Genomic DNA, 23,222 nt, shown 5'->3' with positions numbered 1-23,222 from the left:
CTATAAAAATCAGTTGAAAAAGGCTTAACTCATCAGATGGACAAAAATACAAGTGGACGTGGCCCAGTACTTATACATCCCGACACAAAAAGATTGACTAAAAAAAGTAATGAAATGAAAAACTTTTATAAACCAACTTTAAATATTTAAAGTACAATATTTTAAACAGAATTTAGCACTGTACTATACATATATAACTCTTTATTTATTTTTATATTTCAGGATCAACATTTATAAAACAAGCATTTGAAGGAGAGTACCCTAAATTATTAAGATTATACAATGACTTATGGAAGCGTCTCCAACAATTAAACCCGAAAGCTTCAACAAATTTAGCAGATATTGTTGTACATGAAGATTCCATTGTGGACGAGGATATGTTCTCACATAAGTCTGATAAATATGAGTAAGCTACAGTAGCTAAAGGAGACAATTACCTTTAAAAGAATTTTCAAAATACTGAGTTGCCTCACCTGTACTGAAATATGAGTAACATTTTAAGATAATTGTAAAATTAGTAAAACAGCAAATTTTAAATGAAAATTTAGAAAAAAAATATATTTGCTGTTTGTTTGTATTTTCATGTGGGAAAATGTAATTGAAACAATGAAGGTGTTGTTTCATTCTTAAAAATTAGTCACAAAAAGATTCTTTGTTTCCAATGACTGACATAATTTTCATTGCTGGCAATTTGTACATTTGATAATTTCATTAATTTGTAACTGTTATCTCCCTTTGATAGTAATGAGATTTGTCCTATCTTTTGACATTGTCAAAAGGTTTAAGGTCATATTTTATTATTTGCATTAAAATGAAGATTTGTTCTGCACACATATGCTTGTAGTTATTAATTAGATAGAAAATATTTATATAATCATCTTAATTTCAGCCCTGAGAAGGCATTACGGAATACATTATGCAAGTTTGAAACAGCCTATTTATCCAGATCTCTATCCAGATTGTTTGATCCCATCAACCTTGTATTCGCAACTGGCTCCATGAATCCTCCCACAGAACAGGAAGTTGAAAGTATCATTAAAACAATATCTAGGTATGGTTTTAATATTTATTTTCAAAATATAGTAACAAGACAGTGTAGGTATACTTTGCATGACCTCACAAAATAATTCTAGGTCCAAACTGATTTTCATATTGGGAACCAAATTTTAGTTTTCATTTCATGTTAAGCACATATGTTATTGCACAATAAATTGAATTCAGCTGCATTGTTTAAAGTTTGTATAGAATAATTGTTTTGTAAGTAGAAAAAAGAAAGACTAAAGTACAATTTATATATTAGTTATAACAATGAAATGTCCAATAGAAGGTCATTGTGAACACCCAGCTGATGCTGCACCTGGTACATCATTTTATACTTCTGAAATATTTTTGTTTAGTTTTCATTAATTTGTATATCAAATTAAGATGAATCTAGTCATCACTGAACAAAAATAAAGATCGATTTGAATGTTAAAATATCCATCAAAAATTGAATCAAGAGATTTGATGTTTCTTTTTATAGTTAAATTAGTAGAACATGTTATTTTCTTTTCACAGTGAATTGAATGTGGCAAGTGTGGACACAAAATTAAGTATAACCATTGCAAAGAATGTAGCAAAAACAGTTCAGTTATTTAATGTTAAAAGTGAACAGTTGGTGAGTTGTTTATAAAGACATTTTACAGGCAAACCTTTTGTGAAGTACTCCTGTTCTGTATTCAGTGAAAACCTGTTTTGTCTTCTTGTACCACTGTACTTATACCTATGCATTTTGAGCCACAATTAAAAGATCACATCTGTTGTAAGGTCAGTTATCACTGGTCCCAAGCGTAATCTTTATATGCAAGTTTTACTTAATATTATAATTTCGATTTGCACATACATCTAGGGAAGTAATGCCATCATCAACAGAATTGCAAGACTGATGAAATAACATGTTTAGTTGTTGGAATTTTTTTTATAAATGTAATTTTTCCATAATTTTTTGCCTCCCTGTAGAAGCATTATGCTTTTTAACACATTACAAAAATATATAGAATTTGAAAGAATAATGCAACCAACCAGTTTTATTATTCCTCTTGAAAGTACATATTCGGTAAAGATTTTAATTGTGTAACTTGCTTCTTTAACTTTAGCTTTCTACTGATGGCGAAGCAAGTCAGGTAATTGGACCAGCAACACAAGGTCAAACCAGGAACCAGGCTGTTGTTAATACATTGTATCTTTTTCATCAGTCAGTCACGAAGGTAGGGCAATAAAAAGGATTGTTTACCAAAGAAAAATTTCACACAACTATCAATACTCTACAAATACATATACTGCCAAAATTTGGTCTTTACACATGTTACAAGAGATCAGGGTTTCCACTCAGGGACGGATCCAGCCATTTTAAAATGGGGGGTTCCCAACCCAGAGTAAAGGGGGGGTCCAACTATATGCTCCCATTCAAAATGTTTTAAAGAAATGGTTTTTCTTTTGTTTTTTAGGAGGGTTTAAATATTGCATCTGAGTAAATGAGAAATCAAGTATTTTAAATGATAAAGAAACCCAGCATTTTAAAGGGGATATGATGACCTATAATTGCTTACATTCCAAAGAAGGAAATCCCCAGGAAAAAAAATAAAACTTGCATCCTTTGATAATTGATGGATAGTTGTTTAATCCACAGTCGTACCATAATTTTATATTTATGAGGTTTTTTATATTTTTTCTAGGTTGTGACATCATTAAATAATTATTCTTTAGAAGCAATAGAGAGTATACATAAATCATTAGAGGTAAGATCATATAAATAAACTTGGACATTGTTCATTAAAAATCTGATATAAATTATATTGCCTATATAGAAAATATCGAATTTAAGTTAAAATGAACTGGTTTATAATGTACTGAAAAAAATTACTAACCAGGTATTTATATAGCAAGAAAATGAGATATCAATTATAGGACAACAAATTATTGTTTATTTTGTTAGAATTTAATTGACCTGAACAGACAAAAATCATCTGAATTGCATAACACCCAATCATAGCAATTACTTATGTAAAAAAAAAATTGTGATATTTTGTTGTCAAACACCCAATTATAACAGCTTATGTATTTGTTTCAGGGAATTGTGATATTGATGAGTCATGCTATCAACCCCCTTTTATCATCCATATCCGATGCAACAGAAGCTATCATACTAACCATGCATCAGGAAGACTTCTCTACGTAAGATTAAATCTATCATTAACCTCTTGTATGCTATACCTGAAACAAACTTAGTATTTTTTCTCTCTTTCAAATGAAGTGAGATGTAAAACAAGTTTACAATTCATCTTTTTTATTCAGAAAAATCACTGGGTTTGGAAAAGAAGAAATGTGAAATCAGGAACTGATTATTGTTACTTTTTAAATGTTAATGGTTGTTTACATTTTCCACAACAACAACAAAAAAAGAAATTATTATATATATTCCAAAATTATTTTCAGATATCTCTACATGTAAAAAAAAACAGCAACATCTTTTTACATACAAAAATGAAGATGTGGTCAATCTTCTTTACCAAATAATCATTGGTGCTGACTGAAATTTATTTTTTATTGTAATGTTAGACTAATTGTCCATATTGTCATTGTAGAAGTGCCCCTTCAGATAACCAAAAAGATTCCCAGTGTTCACTTTATATGAGAGAGTTACAGGACTTTGTTGTCAGATGTCAAACAGACTATTTATCTAAATACGAATGTACAGACTTCATTATGGAATGGTAAGAACCTTTATCATAGGCCACATGAAGTATAACATGAAATCAAAATCATATTTTATTACTGATATATATCGGAGGCAATACTAATAAAATAGGCCATCAAGAAAAAAGAAAAGTTGTTAACATTTTACATGTTAATTATTTAAACTATATTGGTCTTTACACACATTTAAATTGACATTTTAATCTAATTGTACATTGTAGACAGCCAATGTAGATGACATATTAACAAAAATACAAAAAATACAAAAGAAAAACACAAGAAGTTTTATTTTAAATAATAGATTATCTACAAATTTTTGGAGTACAATGTAGATGTAACAAACAAGCAACTCTATTTTTTCTTTTCATTAGAATAATAAATTGACCCATATTTTTTTCAGTTTACAACCAATATCATGTAGATGTGTAGAATTATTTGTAAGACATGCTAGTCTGATCCGACCTTTAGGAGAAGGAGGGAAACTAAGACTTGCAGCAGACTTTGCCCAAATGGAATTAGCAATATCCCCATTCTGTAAACGAATAGCAGACCTAGGCAAACATTACAGACTACTCAGATCATTTAGGTATAGAAATTGTTTAACTTACTTAAGGGCAACAGAAATAATAGTGTTTGCCTTTTCAATGCTGTTTATATATAAACACTGTTGAATATATTTATTTATCGCTATTTTGTGCATTTTTCTTTTGATCTTTTTTTGTGATAATTTTCATATCATGCTTCTCGCTTGAGATGGAAAAATTATCGCTAGAAACTAAGGACACGCAGCATTGCTAACGAAATTGACATGAAATTGACAACGTTGTCATAGGTAAAATAGCGATAAACAGATTATCATTGGTCATCTCAACTCGATTGCTTTTCTCACTTTCGCTGTACCAGCTCAAGCGAGAAAATCAATCTCGTTGAGATGATCAACGATAATCTATAAATATATGTGTAGTTCATCATGTCAAAACTGTTTTTTTCTTTTGTATCATAATGTATACTAGACTATTGTTGTTCCTCTTTGTTATAGTCTAATTAAGGTTTTATATTGATAATTCATAAATTGTATTTTGCTCCTTGTGAGCTTATTCATGGGAAATAAAATATTGTCCTCTACTATAAATAATAGATATTTTAAATATGAAAGCTTCTATTGGTGACTGAAAATGTTAGGTTCTTGAGAACACAATTTTTTTTATAAAGAACTTTATAAGAATGAAGATAGATGCAATGATCTCCATAACCATTTCTGTTCTTTCATTTGCAGACCATTATTATTCCAGTCAGTTGAACACATTTCTATGAGTCCAGCTTTAGGAGAAATCATTCCATATAGTACTGTATTACATTTCTTGTTTGCCAGAGCTCCTGTTGAACTGAAATCACCACATGTAGTAAGTATATATAGAATATTATTAGTATGAGTAAGAAAGAAACTAATCCAGGAACATGGCCATTTAGCTTTTGAATAAAACAGAAATATGCATTACCTCAAAAACCTGATGTTTATGCTGAAATTAGATCTTAGGTCATTTATGTTTTACTGTTAGAAAATAAATAGGAAAAAGATAACAAGGTGACATTAAAAAAGTAGGTCATAGGTTGATGAAAGTTAAAAGTATTCAATAGGAGATATAGTAATTGACCAATATTTATTTATCTTACATTTACTGCATTATATTGCTAAAAGTGTTTATAAAGATACACAATAACTTTCTAATTCATTAATATTTTCTATAATGAAAATGTTTTGAGGTTCTGGTTTGAATCAATTTGTTTTGCCCAAAATAATATATGAAGCTTAATTATTTGTTTTTTTTGCAGGCTGCAGATTGGTCTATAAGTAGATACTCTCAGTGGTTAGAAGATCACTCATCAGAGAAGGATAAATTGACATTAATAAAGTAAGTTAAGGAAAATCAAGATTGGAGAAATATTTTATTTTATATTCAGTTTTAAGGTCTTGTATGATGTCAAAAAGATATTGGATTCATAAATATTATTGTTTTTTATATTATCACAGATGGCTATTTATTTTGTCTTTGACAAATCTACATAGGTGATTTTAATGTATTGTTGAAATAATGGTATGTCTACTCCTTTAATAATGCTATAATACAGTAATACATTTTTATAAGTAACCACATTTTTTTCAGTGAGAAAGTGATATGTGAGAATTATTTGATTTATCTAACATGATTTATAGCACTAAATTTCAATCTGGTATGGCTTGGAAGTCTTTTGATCTAAATTTATTTCAACCACACTTTAATCAATAAATTTTTTTGTGTTTTTTATTTCATTACAGAATTTTGTGTTTGTTTTTTTACAGAGGAACATTGGAAGGTTATGTGCAGAATGTTAAATCTAGACAAGGGAGAGAATTTGCATCTATTTATCCAGTTATGTTAGATCTTTTACAGAAAGGATTACAATCAGCGACATGATTCGGTTGTTGAAAACTTTTAAAAATTAAATGCAGACATTACAGATATGCTCAGCACCTCTATAAATTATTTGTGATATTCAATCTCCATAGTGTAAGAGGATGTTATGAAATGTTTATGGGTCCAATTATTGCTGATCTTAATCAAATAAAAGCAATAAGAGTTCTGTGTTCATGAAATGGAACAGTACTTTTTTTTCCCACTTTGTCTTAAAGTGTTGCTGTAAAAAAAGGAAAGACCTAAATCAAAAAATATATCGACTGAATTATTGTGATGCCTTCAGGACATTCAATGTTCACCTGGTCCTCAACCTTTTAAATTCTCAACATTTTAAGCTGGAGCCAGCAGTTATTGAGTTAATTTTTAATTTGAAATTGTACAATGTTGTTATAGTTGTTGACAACTTTTAAACAAATGAAGGTCAATTTTATAAAAACTGATCATGTCTAGTAAATTTTTCATCGTTCTAGCAGATTTTATATATATATTTAAAAAATGTACTAAAACTGAAAAGGCTGCATTTATTCAATTTATTATACATCCATTTTTAGAAAGATTTCTTGTGGGTTACTCATGCATATATATTGTTTCTGTGATAATATTGTTGGGAAGAATTGTTAAGGTTTGTGAAATTGTTTTTATGAAATAAATTATTTATACAATGAATATAAGTTTTGTAATAATGCAAATTTAATGTGTTAGCATTAGAAATCATTTCAGGTAATAATGATTCCCATCATAGAATCTTTCTACTTTTTTCATTGTACAATAGTCCTCATTTGTAAGGACATGTAGCAATGACAGGCAGACATTTTAAAAACAAGTTATTTGTAAAATTGAGAATGGAAATCATGAATGTGTCAAAGAGACAACAACCTGACAAAGAGCAGAAAACAGCCAAAAGCAAACAATAGGTCTTCAACACAGTGAGAAAATCCAGCACCCAGTGGCAGGCTTCATCAGGCCCTAAACAAAATGTGTACTAGGGTACTATTTCAATGAAAATGGATGTCATATCAAACTCCAAAACATATAAATGAACTAAAATTGAAAATCATACAAGATTTACAAAGGCAAAATAGAGGCTCCTGACTTGGGACAATAAAGGGCTGAGCTTTAGTGCATGATACGCCCGTTGCTCTTTTAACTTGTCTTTTATGCTTTGAATGAATTTATATGATCAACTAGAAATATATATACAAATCAAAAGGGATGTTACATTAATATATTCACCAAAGTTTCATAAAATCCCCTTTTTTTAAGTATAAAAATTCATTACTTAAGAAAACGTAAAATCTAAAATTTATAAAAATGGAAAGGGAGCTTATGTCAATAGATATAAACAATTTATCAAAGTTGCATAAAATTTTGTGAAAGTGTTAGTTATTGTCCCAAAATTGGAAAATCCCCCCTTTTTTAAGCATAAAAATTCATAACACTTAAATGTAAAATCTGAAATTTATAAAAATTGAAAGGGAGCTTACATCAATAGATATAAACAATTCACCAAAGTTTCATGGACATTGGTGAAAGTCTTTTTGAGTTATTGTCCGAAGTGTTGAAAATCCCCCCTTTTTTTTTTATGAATAAAGCCCCATAAATCCAAAACTTAAAATCTGAAATTAAAAAAAAACGAAAGGGAGCTAACGTCAATAGATATAAACAATTCACTTAAGTTTCATGGAAATTGGTGAAAGTGTTTTTGAGTTATTGTCCGAAGTGTGGACGACGGACAGACGGACGGACAGACAACGGTATAGTAGTCTTTTTGCTGTACACCAAATACAACTATTTCACAAACCATGACCCTTTTAGAGAGATATATAATATTCATAGATATTTTGTTTTGTTTACATACTGGTTCCCAGATATGATAATTATTGTTCATCTCATAAAGACACATCTTGAGAAATTTATGCCTACATTATTTTTTATTGACAGTGCAACTAGCTATTGTATTTAAAGACTCCGTAAATATTATTAAAGCATAATTTTCTTTAAATGTGGGTATCTTTTGAGAAAAGAATAGAATGAAAACAAAGGTATCATTTCATTTATCCTCACTCCAGGACTAGGGTCTATATTGCAATCACCTTTTGTCATACAATTTGGCGGAACTATTGAATAGAGTGACTTAATATAAAGTCAGCATCTTGATAGTGACAAGTTCTATTGTGTAAGTAAATCTCTTACCTGCAAGACACATAGGAGTATTTCTTTTTTGTTGATACTTGGGAATTGTTCAATAAGACGAAAGAAAACAAATATTTTCATCAAACTTTTCTTAAGAATCACTAACCAGAATATTTCCTATTTGGTCAGTAGCCTGATAGTGATGAGTGCTTTTGTTATATGTAGAACACCTACTTCCTATTTTCTGATACTTGGGTATTCTTAGCACAACTTCTTGTTCCTTCTGACCAATGTAAGGTTTGTGCCTTCCAAAGGAGAGATTTGCACTTTGAAGTTTGTTTTTTTTAAATTGTTTTTCTTTTGATCTAGATACCTGATAATCAGGAGATGTTTGAGATGTTTTAAAACTTTTCTACTAAATGCATATGGTTGTATAGCAGCTCAGGAATATAGAAAGAAGTCTTACATCTCTGGTTTGTCTGATTTGATATTTTCTGATCATTGTAAATTCCTTTTGCACATTCTTTTAAGCAAGCATAGTTTTTTCTTTGGTTTAAGCACCTGTTGGATACTGACAACCACTGGATGAGCTTATTTCGTTGCTATTATTGCTAATTTGCTGTCTCGTCTTTGTAAACCTCTTTTATTTCTTGGTATGTGAATACTACTGTCAGCAAAAAAAACAACTTTATGATAAATTTTAATTTTATTGTAAATTCATTCAAGTTTGTAAACATATAAAATGACGACACAATAAATATATATATTTCATTTACAACCATGATTCACCCATATACTACTATCATACATTATGCTCAGCTGACTGTATTTCTCATTGGTGCTCTTAATAACAAAAGTATTATATCTATCGGAAACATTTCTTTGAACTCAAACCTTAAAAATATATTGTTACATTGTCATATAAAATATAGAAAAAAATAACAAGTTCAAGATAACCATTTCATTCTACATTATCAAGTTGATCATTTTTATTTTTCTGTGTTTTCATCAATGTTCCAGTAACTATGCCGATAAACATCACAAAACCGAGTCCTGTATTAGATCTAAATTTTGCAGCACAATCATCCGCATTGTTCAAATCTACTGTATATAACTGAAAAAAATAAAAACAATTGCATATTAGATAGGCTACAGGAAATTTCAAGACACTACAAAAGATTATGATTTCACATTTCACAACTTTATTTTAACTAAAAAGGTGTGTAAAATAATAATTTGGTGTTTTCCATAAATATCATTAATACCTTATCCAGAGTTAATTCTCTTGATTGTCTAGCAACATCCCCATATAATCGTGCAATGTGCTAATAAAATAAACAGATGATATATATATATTCTTTTTAAAGCAGAATTTGTTTTATGCTGTTTTCAATTTAACAGTATTTAACTTATCTTCTAAAAGACTACTGGACATGCTTTATTACTTGTGCCAAACCAGTATATTATGGTTTATATCAGACTACCAGATGTGCAGTTATTGCAACTCCTGTTTTCTATGATCTACTATGGTTATTTTGATTGATTGATTGGTAAGTGATTTCTTAACGGCATATCAATACAAAAAGGCTATATTGCAGCAACAGAGAATTTAAATATCTAAACAATAGACAGTGTTTTAAAAATCAGACAAAAGGCCCTATCTTCTTATATTTTATCTGATAGATTTCTTTCTGTTCATAAAATAGTATTTTCCATGACTAATCTGTGCGTAGTTGAGATTTTTTGCACAAGCTCAATTTTGTACAGCTTTAAGCTTGAAAAATAACATGGTGACACATACTTATAATAATATATTTGAAAAAGCATGGTCAATCTACATACTGGCAAAGTATCAGAAAATTGTAGCAGAGGAATTATTTAGGGGTGATCCATTGGTAACCTTATATGGAATTGCCCATCTCTTGATCTCAGATCTACTGCTATTGTTTACATAACTTACCTGATATGCTAAATGAGCAGCAGTTATTGATACACCAGTATAGTACGGCCAGGTCTGATCTAATGCTACCCCAGTCAATGTCAAACCTCCAATCATTATAGTTCCAAAACCAGTCAACCAATGCTTTGTCTTATCACCAAATTTCAATGCTGTTGATTTGACCCCAATCAGCATATCATCATATTTATCCTGAAAAAAAATTAGTCTTATTGAAATGACTTTTTATTGATACGTTCTGAAATATTGTACAGTATGTTGAAGTATTTAGTATTAAAGTATATATAATATAGTTATATACAAATGTATATCAATCACTAAAGCTTATAAATCATTTCATACTAAAATAAAACAGTACATTACATGTATGTTTCATTAGGATTTCAATATTATATTTTATTTCCTTATTGAATACAAAAGCTTTGACTGCACATCATGCTTATCAGTGACATAGGTTGACAAACACCAAGCTTGATAAAACTCTTATTTCATAGTTTTAGCTTCTTTGAATAATTTTATAGGGCTGTAAAAGCATTTCTTAATAGGAACACAAGTTGTTGATTAAGAGCTGCTCTTTTATTGTTTGTTCTTTACAGAGAGGTTATGTTACTTGAGTGTTGACATCAAAATTTAGTTTTTTTACCAATCATATAAAATAAAAGCTTCGAAGCTTTTTCAGCATTTTCATCTTCTTTACATCAAGTCCAGAGTTAATAAAAGCAACCAATAAAATGAGTGCATATCAGTTTTGAAACATTTAAAAGTAATCATAATAGCCAAGGATCAAACTTATGAGTTATGACTAACACATAAGGTAAAACTGCTTCCACAAGGCAACTATGCTGAATGTCAGGGAATGTGCAGAAAAAAATGCCTTCAAACAATAAAAGAAAATATGCCCTAACAATTACTTAAAAGTAGATTTACTCTGAAAGGAATCCTATGCAAAAGGTAAAGCTCTGAAATAGTCATTCAAATTGATTAAAAGATTTGATGGTGATAAGTATCCAGCTGCAAGTATTACATGCATACACAGGATGATAACAAGTTGATATACCCTTTTTTTAAATGTGTTTACCGTACATACCCAGTCAGACTATATAAAATTACCTTTCTCCAGTCTTTTCTCCTGAATTTTTCAACATTGTGTAGGTTTGTTAAAGTTGAAGTACTTCCAAATTGATTGTATACTTACCTACAGAACGCTGAACTTGCAATATTAGACCTGATTATGCAGGTGAACTTTTTACAAATACATTATAAATAATCAGATTTTTTTTATTTTGTGAGAATTTCAATCCCATGTGTTGTTTCACTGCTATAAAGCACACTATCAGGGTTTACATACAATATATTATGGGTACAGGTATTAATCTGTGATGTGCTGAGGTAGGAAGACGAGATATTTCTGAACAAACAAGACATTTTAAGATTATGTATAAAAAAAATGTGGTTGATTATAGTAGATTTTTTTTAACTTTAAAATCTAAGACAAGAAATTGTTTCATTCAAAATACAAATATATTTTTTAATTTGTAAACTGTATTGAATTTATTTATTACAATTTCTAAAGGATCTCTTAAATAAAAATACAAAATAAAACAGAAAAATCAAAACCATCATACTATAGTATTTAAAAATAACTGAATTGATAATAAAAATCTGATAACTGAATCACTTACCTGCTTTAAACAAACAACAAACTAGAAATAACAAACCAAAATAAGTGCCAGGAGAACAGAAACCAAATCTATAAGTTGTATATCTTACTCACTTGATGAGCATATATTGTGTCATAGGAAAGAGTCCATGCCATACTGCCAATATAAAGGGGAAGAACAACGGTCCAATCTATCCCGCCTGTAACTGCAGCCCAACCTAACATAGTCCCATAGTTGAAGGTTAACCCTAACAACAAATATGCATGTAAATGATAAGAAAGCCAAGCAAATTACTGAGCTACAAATTAGGACTGGTCTCTAATGGGGTGTCCTGAATAGCCATAGCAAATTGATGATTCCATTTAAGTGACCATTCCAAGTTGTGTTACAGAAGATAGTACCAGATACCACATGGTTAATTTAGAATTTTAGTGCTTTTATGTGCTCTTATGATATTCAACTTCAATGTGCCTTAAAATCACAATTCAACTTCAAAAATCAATTTCTCCTCCAAAATGAAGATGAGGAATTTGGTCACTTGGGCTCCAAGTATTGCTCATACAGCTGCAAAATAGCTCTTTATAAAAATGCCTTGACAAATTATTATTGTTTTTCAAAAATGCAGAATTTTAGATAAAAAAAAAATCAGTTCATCTTTCACAAAAAGAAATATAAATATATATATATGTGGGACTCTGAACCACGATGGTACTCCGAACCGTGATGGTCACGCTGAGATGCGATGATTTGATGCCGAAGTACGATAGTGTCATTGTGATGCTTTCTTGATGATAGCTACGTCGAAGTGCGATGGTCTACACAAACGGCATTTGATATGCTTTTCTTGTTGATGTATAAGTTAATGTAAAATAGAGGAGGAAAATAATCTCCATGGTATGAGATGTGCCAATGCTAATACAACTGCATACCAAATTTAATGACCTACCACTTGTTGTTCTCCATAAACCAATCTAATCACAAACTAATACATGAAAACTTGAGCAAAAGTTTCAGGGTCAATAGACCTTGACTGAGGGGGCAGGGCCAAATAATCTCCATGGAAATGAGATAGATAAATGCTTATACAACTGCATACTAATTATCATTAACCTACCACAAGTGGTTTCCCATAAACTGACCTAATCAGAAACTAATACATGAAAAATGAGCAAAATTTCAAAGTCAATAGACCGTAACTGAGGGGGCAGGGTCAAATAATCTCCATGGTAATGAGATGTGCCAATACTTAGACAACTGCATACCAAATATCTTTGACTTACCACTAGTGGTTCAACATAAACTAGGGAAATCTACAAAAGTTTCTGTTTAACATGTGTACATAATTCTGCATTATCATTTTATCTATACGTTGTTTGTCTCATGAACATTTCGTTTATAATACTAGTTTTATAATGAAGAATGTTTGTATGCAGACTCAAATGTATTGAGGGAAATCCATGTCACGCACCTTCGTACGTTGTAGAAAATCAAAGAGTATGATATCTCATTTAGTATGAAACTGAATTAAAATCAGTCAAAACCGGTTACAAGGGTATGTCATTAACATAGTTTTGACAAGGACCAGTTAAAAAAAATTAAAGTTCATTGTTGATTCACATGAACTTGTTTGAACTGAATTAAGGACGGCCATAGACAATAACGAATTTTAAAAAACAAACCATTTAAACATCTACTTATATGATAAGTGAACGTCTGTAGAAAAGAGGTTAAACTAGCGATCATGCGTCAAATAGACCATCACACTTTGGCGTAGACCATCGCACTTAAGCACCCCCATCGCGCCTCAGAGTCCCACATTTATATTTTTTTTTTATATATATTCCACAAAACACTCAGAATTGCTGAAGAGCTTTTTGGTTGAGAGCTGATCTTTGTTGCATTTAATATTCTGACATTGAAATTGATAATTGGAGGATTAAGTTATTTTTGTCCTTTTAGTATTTTCACAACCTCAAAAATCAATATGCAAGATGCTAGGTAAATTATAGACAACAACAACAAAATTAAACAAAAAAAAATGCGTCAATTCTGCAAAAAATATATTTTTTTGGAATAAATTTTTGATGCCTTTATCTTTTTTAAGTAGAAGAGGTCACCTAAATCGTTGGTAGTTTGAGTTCTCATGGAGAAAACATCTGCCTTTAATCAAAGTTTGATAACCACTGGCTTATTACTACTTTTTTTTTAATGATTTTTAATCGATTTTCTATTATCAATATTTAAGAGGAATAGTTGGAACCTTTTGTTTGCAAATATATCAACTCACATTCAGAAGTTAAAATATCAGTGAGCTGCTGATTTGTCTTTTTGTTTTATTTGGATGCAATGGTTTAGTGGTTTCTGGGGGAAATGTCTGTTTTACAAGTAAATGAACACTGCATTAGCATGAAAAGAATGAACAGACAACAAGTGATGGAAACAGCTAATATTGGTCATTTGGACTAGCTATGGCCAAAAGCGGCAAGCAAAGATCTACTTCTATGATGCAATGTTATAATCACACATTTTAAATCATTTTATTTAAAAATATTTTCATGAAAGTACATGTACATCACATTTGAAGCTTTCATATCAGTTTAATTTTATACTAAGTTAATATCTGAAATTTACACTAAATCAGTAAAATTATCATTTACAAGACTGAATGTCCAGTGAGGTTTTGTTTATATCAGTTAATAGGGTTATAACAATGATCAACTTGACAAAATTTCCAGTGGGGTATCCAGCACATTCCCACAAGAAGGATTTGGAGGCCAATGAAATAATCAATACCATTTACTGTAAATGCAGAAATTTTTGCTAGATTATTTGATGGCCAATAATGTGAGTAGATGAGTATCATAATAATATGAACTCACATTTTGATATCTGATAAACTCATTTGTTATGGAGATTTTCTGAAATCGCAATGATAAATCTTGCATTTTTGTCTATTCTCCAAAAAGTGCAATCATTTCTGATTTAACAGTAAATGTTTACAGATTATTATAAAAGAAGAATATTTACAACAACAAAAGAGTAAATGTATATGATTATATACTTTAAAAAAAAAAAAGGATAGAATAAATATCCCAAAATCATATGAATTCTGCATTACAATGCTTGATTGATCAGGACATTACATCACGTACGAGTTGTAATTATTTTCAAATATCTTTTTAATACTACTAACAGGATTTAAGGCCAAAAGAAAGGATAACATTTTTTGTAATTAAATTTATGAACATGCTTAGGTTGATTAATTGATTGTTTGATTGATTTGTGTTAAACCCCACTTTCAGCAGACTTGGTTATATCATGGGCGCCAGTTTTAATTGGTGGAAGAAACTGGAGAACTCAGAGAGAACCATCCACCTTTGGCAATCCTAGCCAATTAAGATTGGAGTCAAAAGCACTTTACCACAATCATCACAACTTATTTACTTCATCATATTTTTGTTGAGTAATCTAACTTATATATACATCCAATTGACATGCAATCATAAATGACCCATATTCAAAAATAAAACTCTGTCCTTCCACAATTATTCGAAAGGAACTGCCCTTAGTTTTGACACGTATGACATTCAAGAACATAACAGAAGATTCAGTCAAATAGACAGATTCATTTCTGCAAATAAAAAACTAGTAGCTATAGGGTACATAAAAAGTGGCAAATATATGCATTTTTATGAAAATGCTGAGAAGTGGATATTCTTTGATGTCATAATAGTTTTATTGTGTTGCCCTTAAGAATAATTACCCTTTTATATTTTCCTCAATTGAGTTACAAGATTAAGAGTATATCTTCAATCATAAGTATGCAAGTTTATCTACCCCTTAGTTAACTCTTCTCCCACCGTATTTATTTATATCAAACATATGACACTTTTTTGTATTAACAGTAGTACATAATTGTTGGAGCATACTTTTATTGTTAGTGGAATATTTTAGGAATCAAATTGTCTTTCTGATATGTAGCAAAGTATTATATCACAAGCATTATAATACATAGTTTATTAAATATGAGAAAAGAATCTGTGCATTACATTAGCAGAAAAGTTAAAGGAGCTAGCAGATCAAAATAAGTTGCAAAAAAAAGATAATCATGCTTCATGCTTATACAACAAACAGACTGTGGAACTTCCTGTTTATATTTTATCAAAAGTATGGCACAACCTTGGGGGAAAAAATTTACACTTTGATAAGCTAACGACCAATTTTAACCGACCATCTTGGACAAAAACTTACATCTAGAATTTTTGCCTGTGATTCAAAAGACTACAATGAAAGTTTACTATATCCAAGGCAACATTAAAGTACTACAACTGTTAGGTACCTGATGGGAATAAATGGAATCGTAGATCATTGTGTACAAAACAGAGGCTAAGTAAAGGGAAGCAACTGGTGTTTGAATACTTCCTTGTATTGCAGACCAGGCTATCAGAACACCCCAATTTAAAGTCACTCCTAAAATAGAAAACTGGCATGTTTACACTTAAATATACAAATGTAATAAATCATTTTATAGAATTAACAATACCATTTTTCTAGTATTTATCAGAAAAAAATATTTATGTAATGGTTTTAAAGCTACTTTTATTGAGTAGTTAAATTACAGTCTTGTTGCATGTTTTCTTAATAATGCTTGAATATCAATTCTGAACAACATTACAGTTATACTGTGCTTTTTAATTTTCAGTCAAATTAAATTGTCTTCTATAATTTACAATGATCATAATTACCTTGAAAATGTAAGTAAACACAAATATTTTTGATGTATTAAAACTTTGTAAGTTTGGTTTTGTTGCAACCAATTCTCTGTTATTTTATATATATTTACAGCAAACTTTAATTGCCATACTTACCTAACATTGCCTGTGGCCAGAATGTTACCCTCTTTGCAAGTGGATATGTAACGACCAGGACCATGGAAGCTGCTCCCAATACAACACTGTCAACAAAATAACAAATGAAATGTTTGTATCTACAGCTTTACTATTAAAATTATACTTTCTATTCATGAAGACCCAGTATAATCTAACACAAAATGGAGAATGGGAATATGACAAAGAGACAACAACCCAACTCAATAACCAGATAAGTCAGAGCTCAGACATAAACAAGTCGATTTCTGTTTTTGACTTAAATAAGTCGAAACATGTATTTATTATAAAAATGTAGTTTCAATTTTAGACTTATCTAAGTCAGAAAATGACAGACTTGTTTAGGTCTATTTATTTGGTGAAAAAACTTAATGTTACTTTGTGGCCAAACTACAACACCTATGACAGCAAAAACCTGTATGAGAGTTCACAAGAACTTAAGTTATCTGTATTTAATTATCTTATTGAACATCCTTACTAAACACAAGATGTTTTACCTCATTAAGTGTGATTCCAGGTGGTTGCATTGTAAGGTTTATTAACATTATCTCCGATTTTTTAGACTCTCATTCATATTTTTCTTTAGAAGACAAAGCATTGGCTTTCAATGTTGCCATTATTGGATTTAGATGCATGACCTCCTTATAAATATGCGTGGGTCTTAAAGTTAACCAATTTTGATCACTCATCGACTTGTAGAAGTCGATATTTGCAACTTTTTGATTCTGGTCAATTACGGTATTTCTTGTTTAACAATATTTGACTTATTTAAGTCGTATTTTGTCTTACATTAAAGGGAGACAAATCCTAAAACTTACAAATTTAGACCTCTATGAGTCAAAAGCAGATTCAGACTTATTTATGTCTGAGCTCTGACTGATAATTGGATAACAGCCGAAGGCCACCAAATGTACATTTTTTATAGAAATACAGGTAAATATTAAGCTGACTTTCAGTATCTTTGTACACAATCAGTTAGTATTAAACCGCTGAGTTTTGTTCTAGTTGACTTTCTTCAGACCTAATAACTGTGAAGTCCTTGAACTGAAAATGTCTATTTTCATGTGTATTCTCCTTTGTTATTTCAAATACAATGATGTGCACGCAGATATTGGGCCTTTTTAATATTTTTTACCAACTTTATGGCTATTGGACATACGAATCTCATGTTTTAATACTGTTTTTCTGCAATATGAATGGACAAACACAAAGTTACATACCTGTACCAATTTAACTGTAGAAGTATTCCTAGTGAAACAGACAACATCCCACCAAGACAACACAAACCCTGGAAGTACGTTAATTCTCCACTGGCTAAAGGTCTAAGTTTGGTTCTTTCAACCTGTTTAACAATAAATTTTCTTCCTTCATATAAATTCACTATTATATCTATGTCAGACTAGCATTTGTTGTATATCAAAATATAGTGATGATTTTGTCTCTGTTGTTTTACATGCCATATTCAAAAATATCAAATTTGGACATTCTTTTACATCAATTACTTTCAGGTTAGGATCTGACAAGTAAATGTTAACATTGGGGAGAGATCTGATACAACTAAATAAGAGATATCCAGGGTTGTGGATCAGATTAATCCCATATACATGTCATTGGTATTGGACCATTAACATGATTAAGGTAAAGCAAGCTTTAATTTGTTTCATTGAAGCCTGTTTCAGGTGGAAAAAAAGAGGTATGAAATCACATAGCAAAACAAGAATATGTCCATAGCATACAATTGCCCCACCTACACTATCAGTTTCTTTGATCAGTGGAAATTATCAAATGTAAAGAGTCAAAACTACAGTCCCTCTTAAAAGTTCCCACTGGTTAAAGGGTCATTTCCCTAAAGGGAAATAGTATTGTAACCCCCTTGTCAAATCCACCCTTTTCATTTGGCCACATTGTCAATACAATGGGACTGATGTGCACATATTTTTATTTTTTTTTCAAATGTAGTCATTATCATTCACCTTTTTATCAATATCTCTGTCCCACATATCATTAACAATACAGCCAGCACCTCTCATGAAGAATGCACCTGCTCCAAACAAGGTCAAAAGCCAAAGGTCAGGAAGATGACCTGGTGCTGCAGCTAAACCTATGCTCCATGTACATGGCCAGTACAACAACCAAGTTCCTAAAATAAGTCACTGACACCAGTTATAATTGTATTTGTATACATGTCACTTTCAAATTAGACCAAAAATTATCATTAAAATAATTTTATAGCCAGCATTTGTAATGTTTGTTGTACCTGGACATCACAATACAGTGGCTGACTTCATTGGACTTTGTGATTGATGATTTTGTCTCCAATAGCATGAATAGTTTTACATGTCATTTTGATGATTTTGTCCCCAATAATTTTTTGTTAAATTTTTTAAATAATCATATTCACACTTCTGTCGCTATCTTGAATTGTAAACAACTGTTCCATTGTTTTTCTGTTTAAATTAATGATGCCTAATAAGCATGACTGTGTGTTGTCATGAAAATACTTATATTAATTATCAAGTTTTTTTTTTTAAATTACTGTAAATTCAGAAATAATTGCAATATTTTTATTACATGTATTGCGAAAAAATGTGACAGGATTATAATCCCAATAATTAAAACTCACATTATTTTTTTTTCTTTATATATGAATCTTACATGATTTTTATGAATATCTCAAAAAAAATAAATCACATTTCAGTCTAAAATGACAAAAAAGCAATATAAATACACGCAACAATTTCTGAATTTACAGTAAACATGGTAAATGAGAAATTACCTATTGGTTTATCAAATCTGATAAGTCTCAGATATGGCTGTAAACTTTTTGGTGATGCATCTAAAATAGCTTTTGGTGTTACACTCAAGTTTCTTGTTTGTTTCCTATAAACATCCTTCCCTTTAAAACAGCTGCCATCTGGAGGAAAGTTGTGCTGTCTGATACCAGTAAATGAAGTTTTTAAAGATTGTTCTAGAAAGAAATTTGGTTGCAAAAATTTTCTACCATTTAGTTTATTATGACTGAAATGGTATCCACTAGAGAACTTCCTTGATTGGCTGAATGTATTATTGTTCTGGTTATGTAAACACTGACAGCATGATGACAAAGACACATTTATTCTGTTATGAACATATAATACACTTTTGCTTGTTCTGCTTTTCAATAGCAAAACACTTTTTGAAATGTTCATCTTGAACCTGAAAAGATACATAAAATATTTTTACCTTTAAACAAAATAATATTTCAACTTTATTCCTACATCTAACTTCAACTTGTTATACTGAGTGCTAGACTATAGAAAAGGACTTTTCTAAACAATTTCATTTTTGTTGGACCTGCTTTAATATTCATTACTACAATCTAGTAGTAGTAAGAATCTCTTGTAAGACTTTTGTTTATCCCTTCAGCATTGCCAAGGGAAGTAACTCTAACTCAACAAACATCATTTGAAACCTATAGACATCACTACATGTATGTGCTCACAACCCCATAACTTCAGTTCTTTTATTCATTATTTTATACATGTTATATAAACATGTAATGATGTATTAGCGTCGCCAGTAAACTTAATTTGCGACCATCAAATCCCCAATTGATGCCGTCGGAGCTTAAAATACAATACAGTTATCTCCTAATTCACATTGGTAGTGTACAATTTGATTTGATTTTTGGTTTTTGCACACCACTTTTAAGCACCACATTTAGGCTAATTCGTGGCAGGTAGTGTACAAATGTTTGACAAAAATGAAACAAACAATATAATATTGTAAAGATTGTATAATCTTATATACTTGTATGTGATGAAAGCTCTTTATAGGTTTCTGTTAATTGGAAATAAAATATTCTTATTCTTATAATACTTGGATTTTTTTGTTTAATGTAAAACATAAGTAAGTAAGTAAGTAAGTAAGTAATGACTTTATTTAAAGAGGGTGACTCAATTAGCTTTCGCTAATCTACCTTGAGGCCCTCACAAAGAACAAACAGTACAAATATTACAAAGCTTACAGTTTCTAACATATTATGTAAATGCACTATTCATACTAACTATAAACTGTCTGTAGAACAAGAGAAAAATAAATTCATATATATACATAACATACAAATCATTAGAATATTTGAGTAAGTTGTTATAAATCATTTATAGTCAAGAAATCAACACATTTTTGTTTAAAAGTGTCCAGGTTTTCACAACATTTTATTTCATCATGTTCATTTGGTAGTTTATTCCAAAGTATAGATGAGCTATATGCAAAAGATTTCTTCATTGAATTTGTGTTCGGTCGTACAACAGCTAAATTATTATTTGCAGATGACCTTAGATTTCTACTATGTAGGTTAACAATTGGACAACAGAGTTCCTTTAAGTAATCAGGTGCTTTATCGTTTAGAATTTTATGAACAAGAATAAGTTTATGATAGGAAATTCTAGATTTGAAATTCAACCACTTTAGCTCTTTAAATAAATTTATACTAGGTGTTAGTATTGGTGCATCAAGTATAATCCTTGCAGCTCTTTTCTGCATTTTAAGAATTTTGTTATATCCATCCTCATAGCAATTTCCCCATATTGAGCAACAAAAATCAAATATGGGCAGAATATAAGCATTATAAAACAGCTTTCTACTACTTATATCCAAAAATTTCTTAATTCTAGATAGCAGTGCGATACGAGAACTTAAGTTTTTACATACATAGTCAATTTGAAATTTCCAGTCCAAATTTTTGTCAATATATACACCCAAAAGTTTCTGTATTTCAACGGGTGTGATTGGGCTATCTTGTATACATATATTCATATCATTTCCTAGCATAGTCCTTTTCTTATTTGTTCCAATCAACATAGAAGTAGTTTTTAAGGGATTTATAACCATCCTATTGTTCAGACACCAATTATTTATGGTGTTGGCATCGTAATTTAGTTTCCTTTCTATCACTTCCTTATTTGTTCCATATGTATGAAGTGTTGTATCATCAGCATACATATCAATGGCTGTATGAGTGGCTTCTAAAGTCATGTCATTTATGAATAAGACAAACAAAAGGGGACCTAAAATGGACCCTTGGGGAACCCCATATTTGATGCATTTAGATTCTGAGGCTGTATTACCAGAGCACACTTTTTGTTTTCTATTAGACAGGTACGACTCAAACCATTTTATTGAATGATAAGAGACTTTGTATAAATGTAATTTATGGCAGAGAATGGTGTGATTAACGAGATCAAATGCCTTTTTTAAATCTAGAAAGACTGTTCCTACAACATTACCATTATCAATACATTTGAGCCAGGTGTCAATTAATTTGGTAAGGGCTGTCTGACATGAGTGGTTAGATCGAAATCCAGATTGTGCCTCATGTAATACTTTATATTTTGTAAGTCAAGCTGCATCAGCATGAAATCATAAACTCAACTGACAGTCAGTAAGCGTACAGTTTACAGACGATCTGAAGTGTCTCATTAACCGACCCAACTGGTCTTGCCACATTATTTATGTATGTGCCCGTCCCAAGTCAGGAGCCTGTAATTCAGTGGTTGTCGTTTGTTTATGTGTTACATATTTGTTATTCATTCATTTCTTATTTAAATAAGGCAGTTAGTTTTCTTGTTGAATTGTTTTACATTGTCTTATCGGGGCCTTTTATAGCTAACTATGCGGTATGGGCTTTGCTCATTGTTGAAGGCCGTACAGTGACCTATAGTTGTTAATGTCTGTGTCATTTTGGTCTCTTGGGGGACAGTTGTCTCATTGGCAATCATACCACATCTTCTTTTTTATAATTTATATTGGTTGGGATTTTAGGCCGACGGATCTTGGTCCGACTTGACCCGTGGCATATAATTAAGTGAGTGGTCCCTGCGATTTTGACAGAAAAAAAATAAACGATTCCCTTCAGAGTTAATCATGCTACACGTGCTGGTCTCTAACTATTATAAATAAGTCGTGTCATTATATGTAAGTTATTACTCAGACAACGCTGACAGTGCAATCCAACTGTGAGGACCAAGGTTGTAAAATAAAACCGGATATGTGTTCTGCCCCACTATTCGTGACGAAGTTTACAAAGTACACACATTGATGCAAGAGCGGTGAAATTAAATACTAAAGATCCATCTTTCAATCAAAATGTTTGAAATTCCAGATGATGATGATAACTTTTGGGAGGTTTGTTTATTAAACTAACTATAATTTTCGACCTTGTTTTACTTTAATGGTCCCTATGTAACTTTAGGGGTAGTTAATTATCTTTCTGTTATGCAAAATAAATTTAACTTTTATATATATATATCTAGTGGATGCCTTAAAACTTTCCAAACTGCACAGATAAGTCTGTAAACAGAGTGGTTTTTCAAGTGAAAATATGGCCATATGTGTCCATTTGTTATGATAAACC

The 23,222-nt window shown here is 30.6% G+C and overlaps 3 protein-coding genes across 6 annotated transcripts in view; 2 read left to right on the top strand and 1 right to left on the bottom strand.

Moving 5' to 3' along the window:
• Positions 1-6,857, top strand: part of LOC139510452 (conserved oligomeric Golgi complex subunit 5-like) — a 32,159-nt gene extending 25,302 nt beyond the window's left edge. For 2 of the 4 annotated variants that reach the window (XM_071297053.1, XM_071297042.1), the window contains 11 exons: positions 223-406; positions 890-1,051; positions 1,558-1,657; positions 2,136-2,246; positions 2,715-2,777; positions 3,110-3,213; positions 3,627-3,752; positions 4,136-4,321; positions 5,012-5,138; positions 5,569-5,648; positions 6,077-6,857. In XM_071297053.1, the coding sequence (XP_071153154.1) occupies positions 223-406; positions 890-1,051; positions 1,558-1,657; positions 2,136-2,246; positions 2,715-2,777; positions 3,110-3,213; positions 3,627-3,752; positions 4,136-4,321; positions 5,012-5,138; positions 5,569-5,648; positions 6,077-6,191 (1,358 nt within the window). In that variant the 3' untranslated portion in view covers positions 6,192-6,857. Of the gene's footprint in view, positions 1-222; positions 407-889; positions 1,052-1,557; positions 1,658-2,135; positions 2,247-2,714; positions 2,778-3,109; positions 3,214-3,623; positions 3,753-4,135; positions 4,322-5,011; positions 5,139-5,568; positions 5,649-6,076 lie in introns of all 4 variants that reach the window. The other 2 variants (XM_071297049.1, XM_071297037.1) reach the window with 1 other exon arrangement.
• A 2,362-nt stretch (positions 6,858-9,219) lies between these two features.
• LOC139510443 (4-hydroxybenzoate polyprenyltransferase, mitochondrial-like) lies at positions 9,220-22,872 on the bottom strand. The gene is made up of 8 exons (XM_071297029.1): positions 22,796-22,872; positions 19,605-20,023; positions 18,802-18,968; positions 18,049-18,170; positions 16,811-16,896; positions 16,282-16,412; positions 10,285-10,473; positions 9,220-9,438 (listed from the first exon to the last, which is right to left on the bottom strand). Exons 2-8 carry the CDS (start codon positions 20,014-20,016, stop codon positions 9,286-9,288), a joined length of 1,260 nt encoding a protein of 419 aa, XP_071153130.1. The 5' UTR covers positions 20,017-20,023; positions 22,796-22,872; the 3' UTR covers positions 9,220-9,285.
• Positions 22,835-23,222, top strand: part of LOC139510435 (putative uncharacterized protein DDB_G0282133) — a 29,395-nt gene continuing 29,007 nt past the window's right edge. The window contains exon 1 of the mRNA XM_071297021.1: positions 22,835-22,993. Within this exon, the coding sequence (XP_071153122.1) occupies positions 22,955-22,993 (39 nt within the window). The 5' untranslated portion in view covers positions 22,835-22,954. The remainder of the gene's footprint in view (positions 22,994-23,222) is intronic.

Source organism: Mytilus edulis, chromosome 1 (assembly GCF_963676685.1).
Source record: "Mytilus edulis chromosome 1, xbMytEdul2.2, whole genome shotgun sequence".
In the NCBI taxonomy this organism is placed as follows: domain Eukaryota; kingdom Metazoa; phylum Mollusca; class Bivalvia; order Mytilida; family Mytilidae; genus Mytilus; species Mytilus edulis.
Note: the sequence above shows the minus strand (reverse complement) of the source record. Positions and strands in the feature narration are given on the sequence as shown.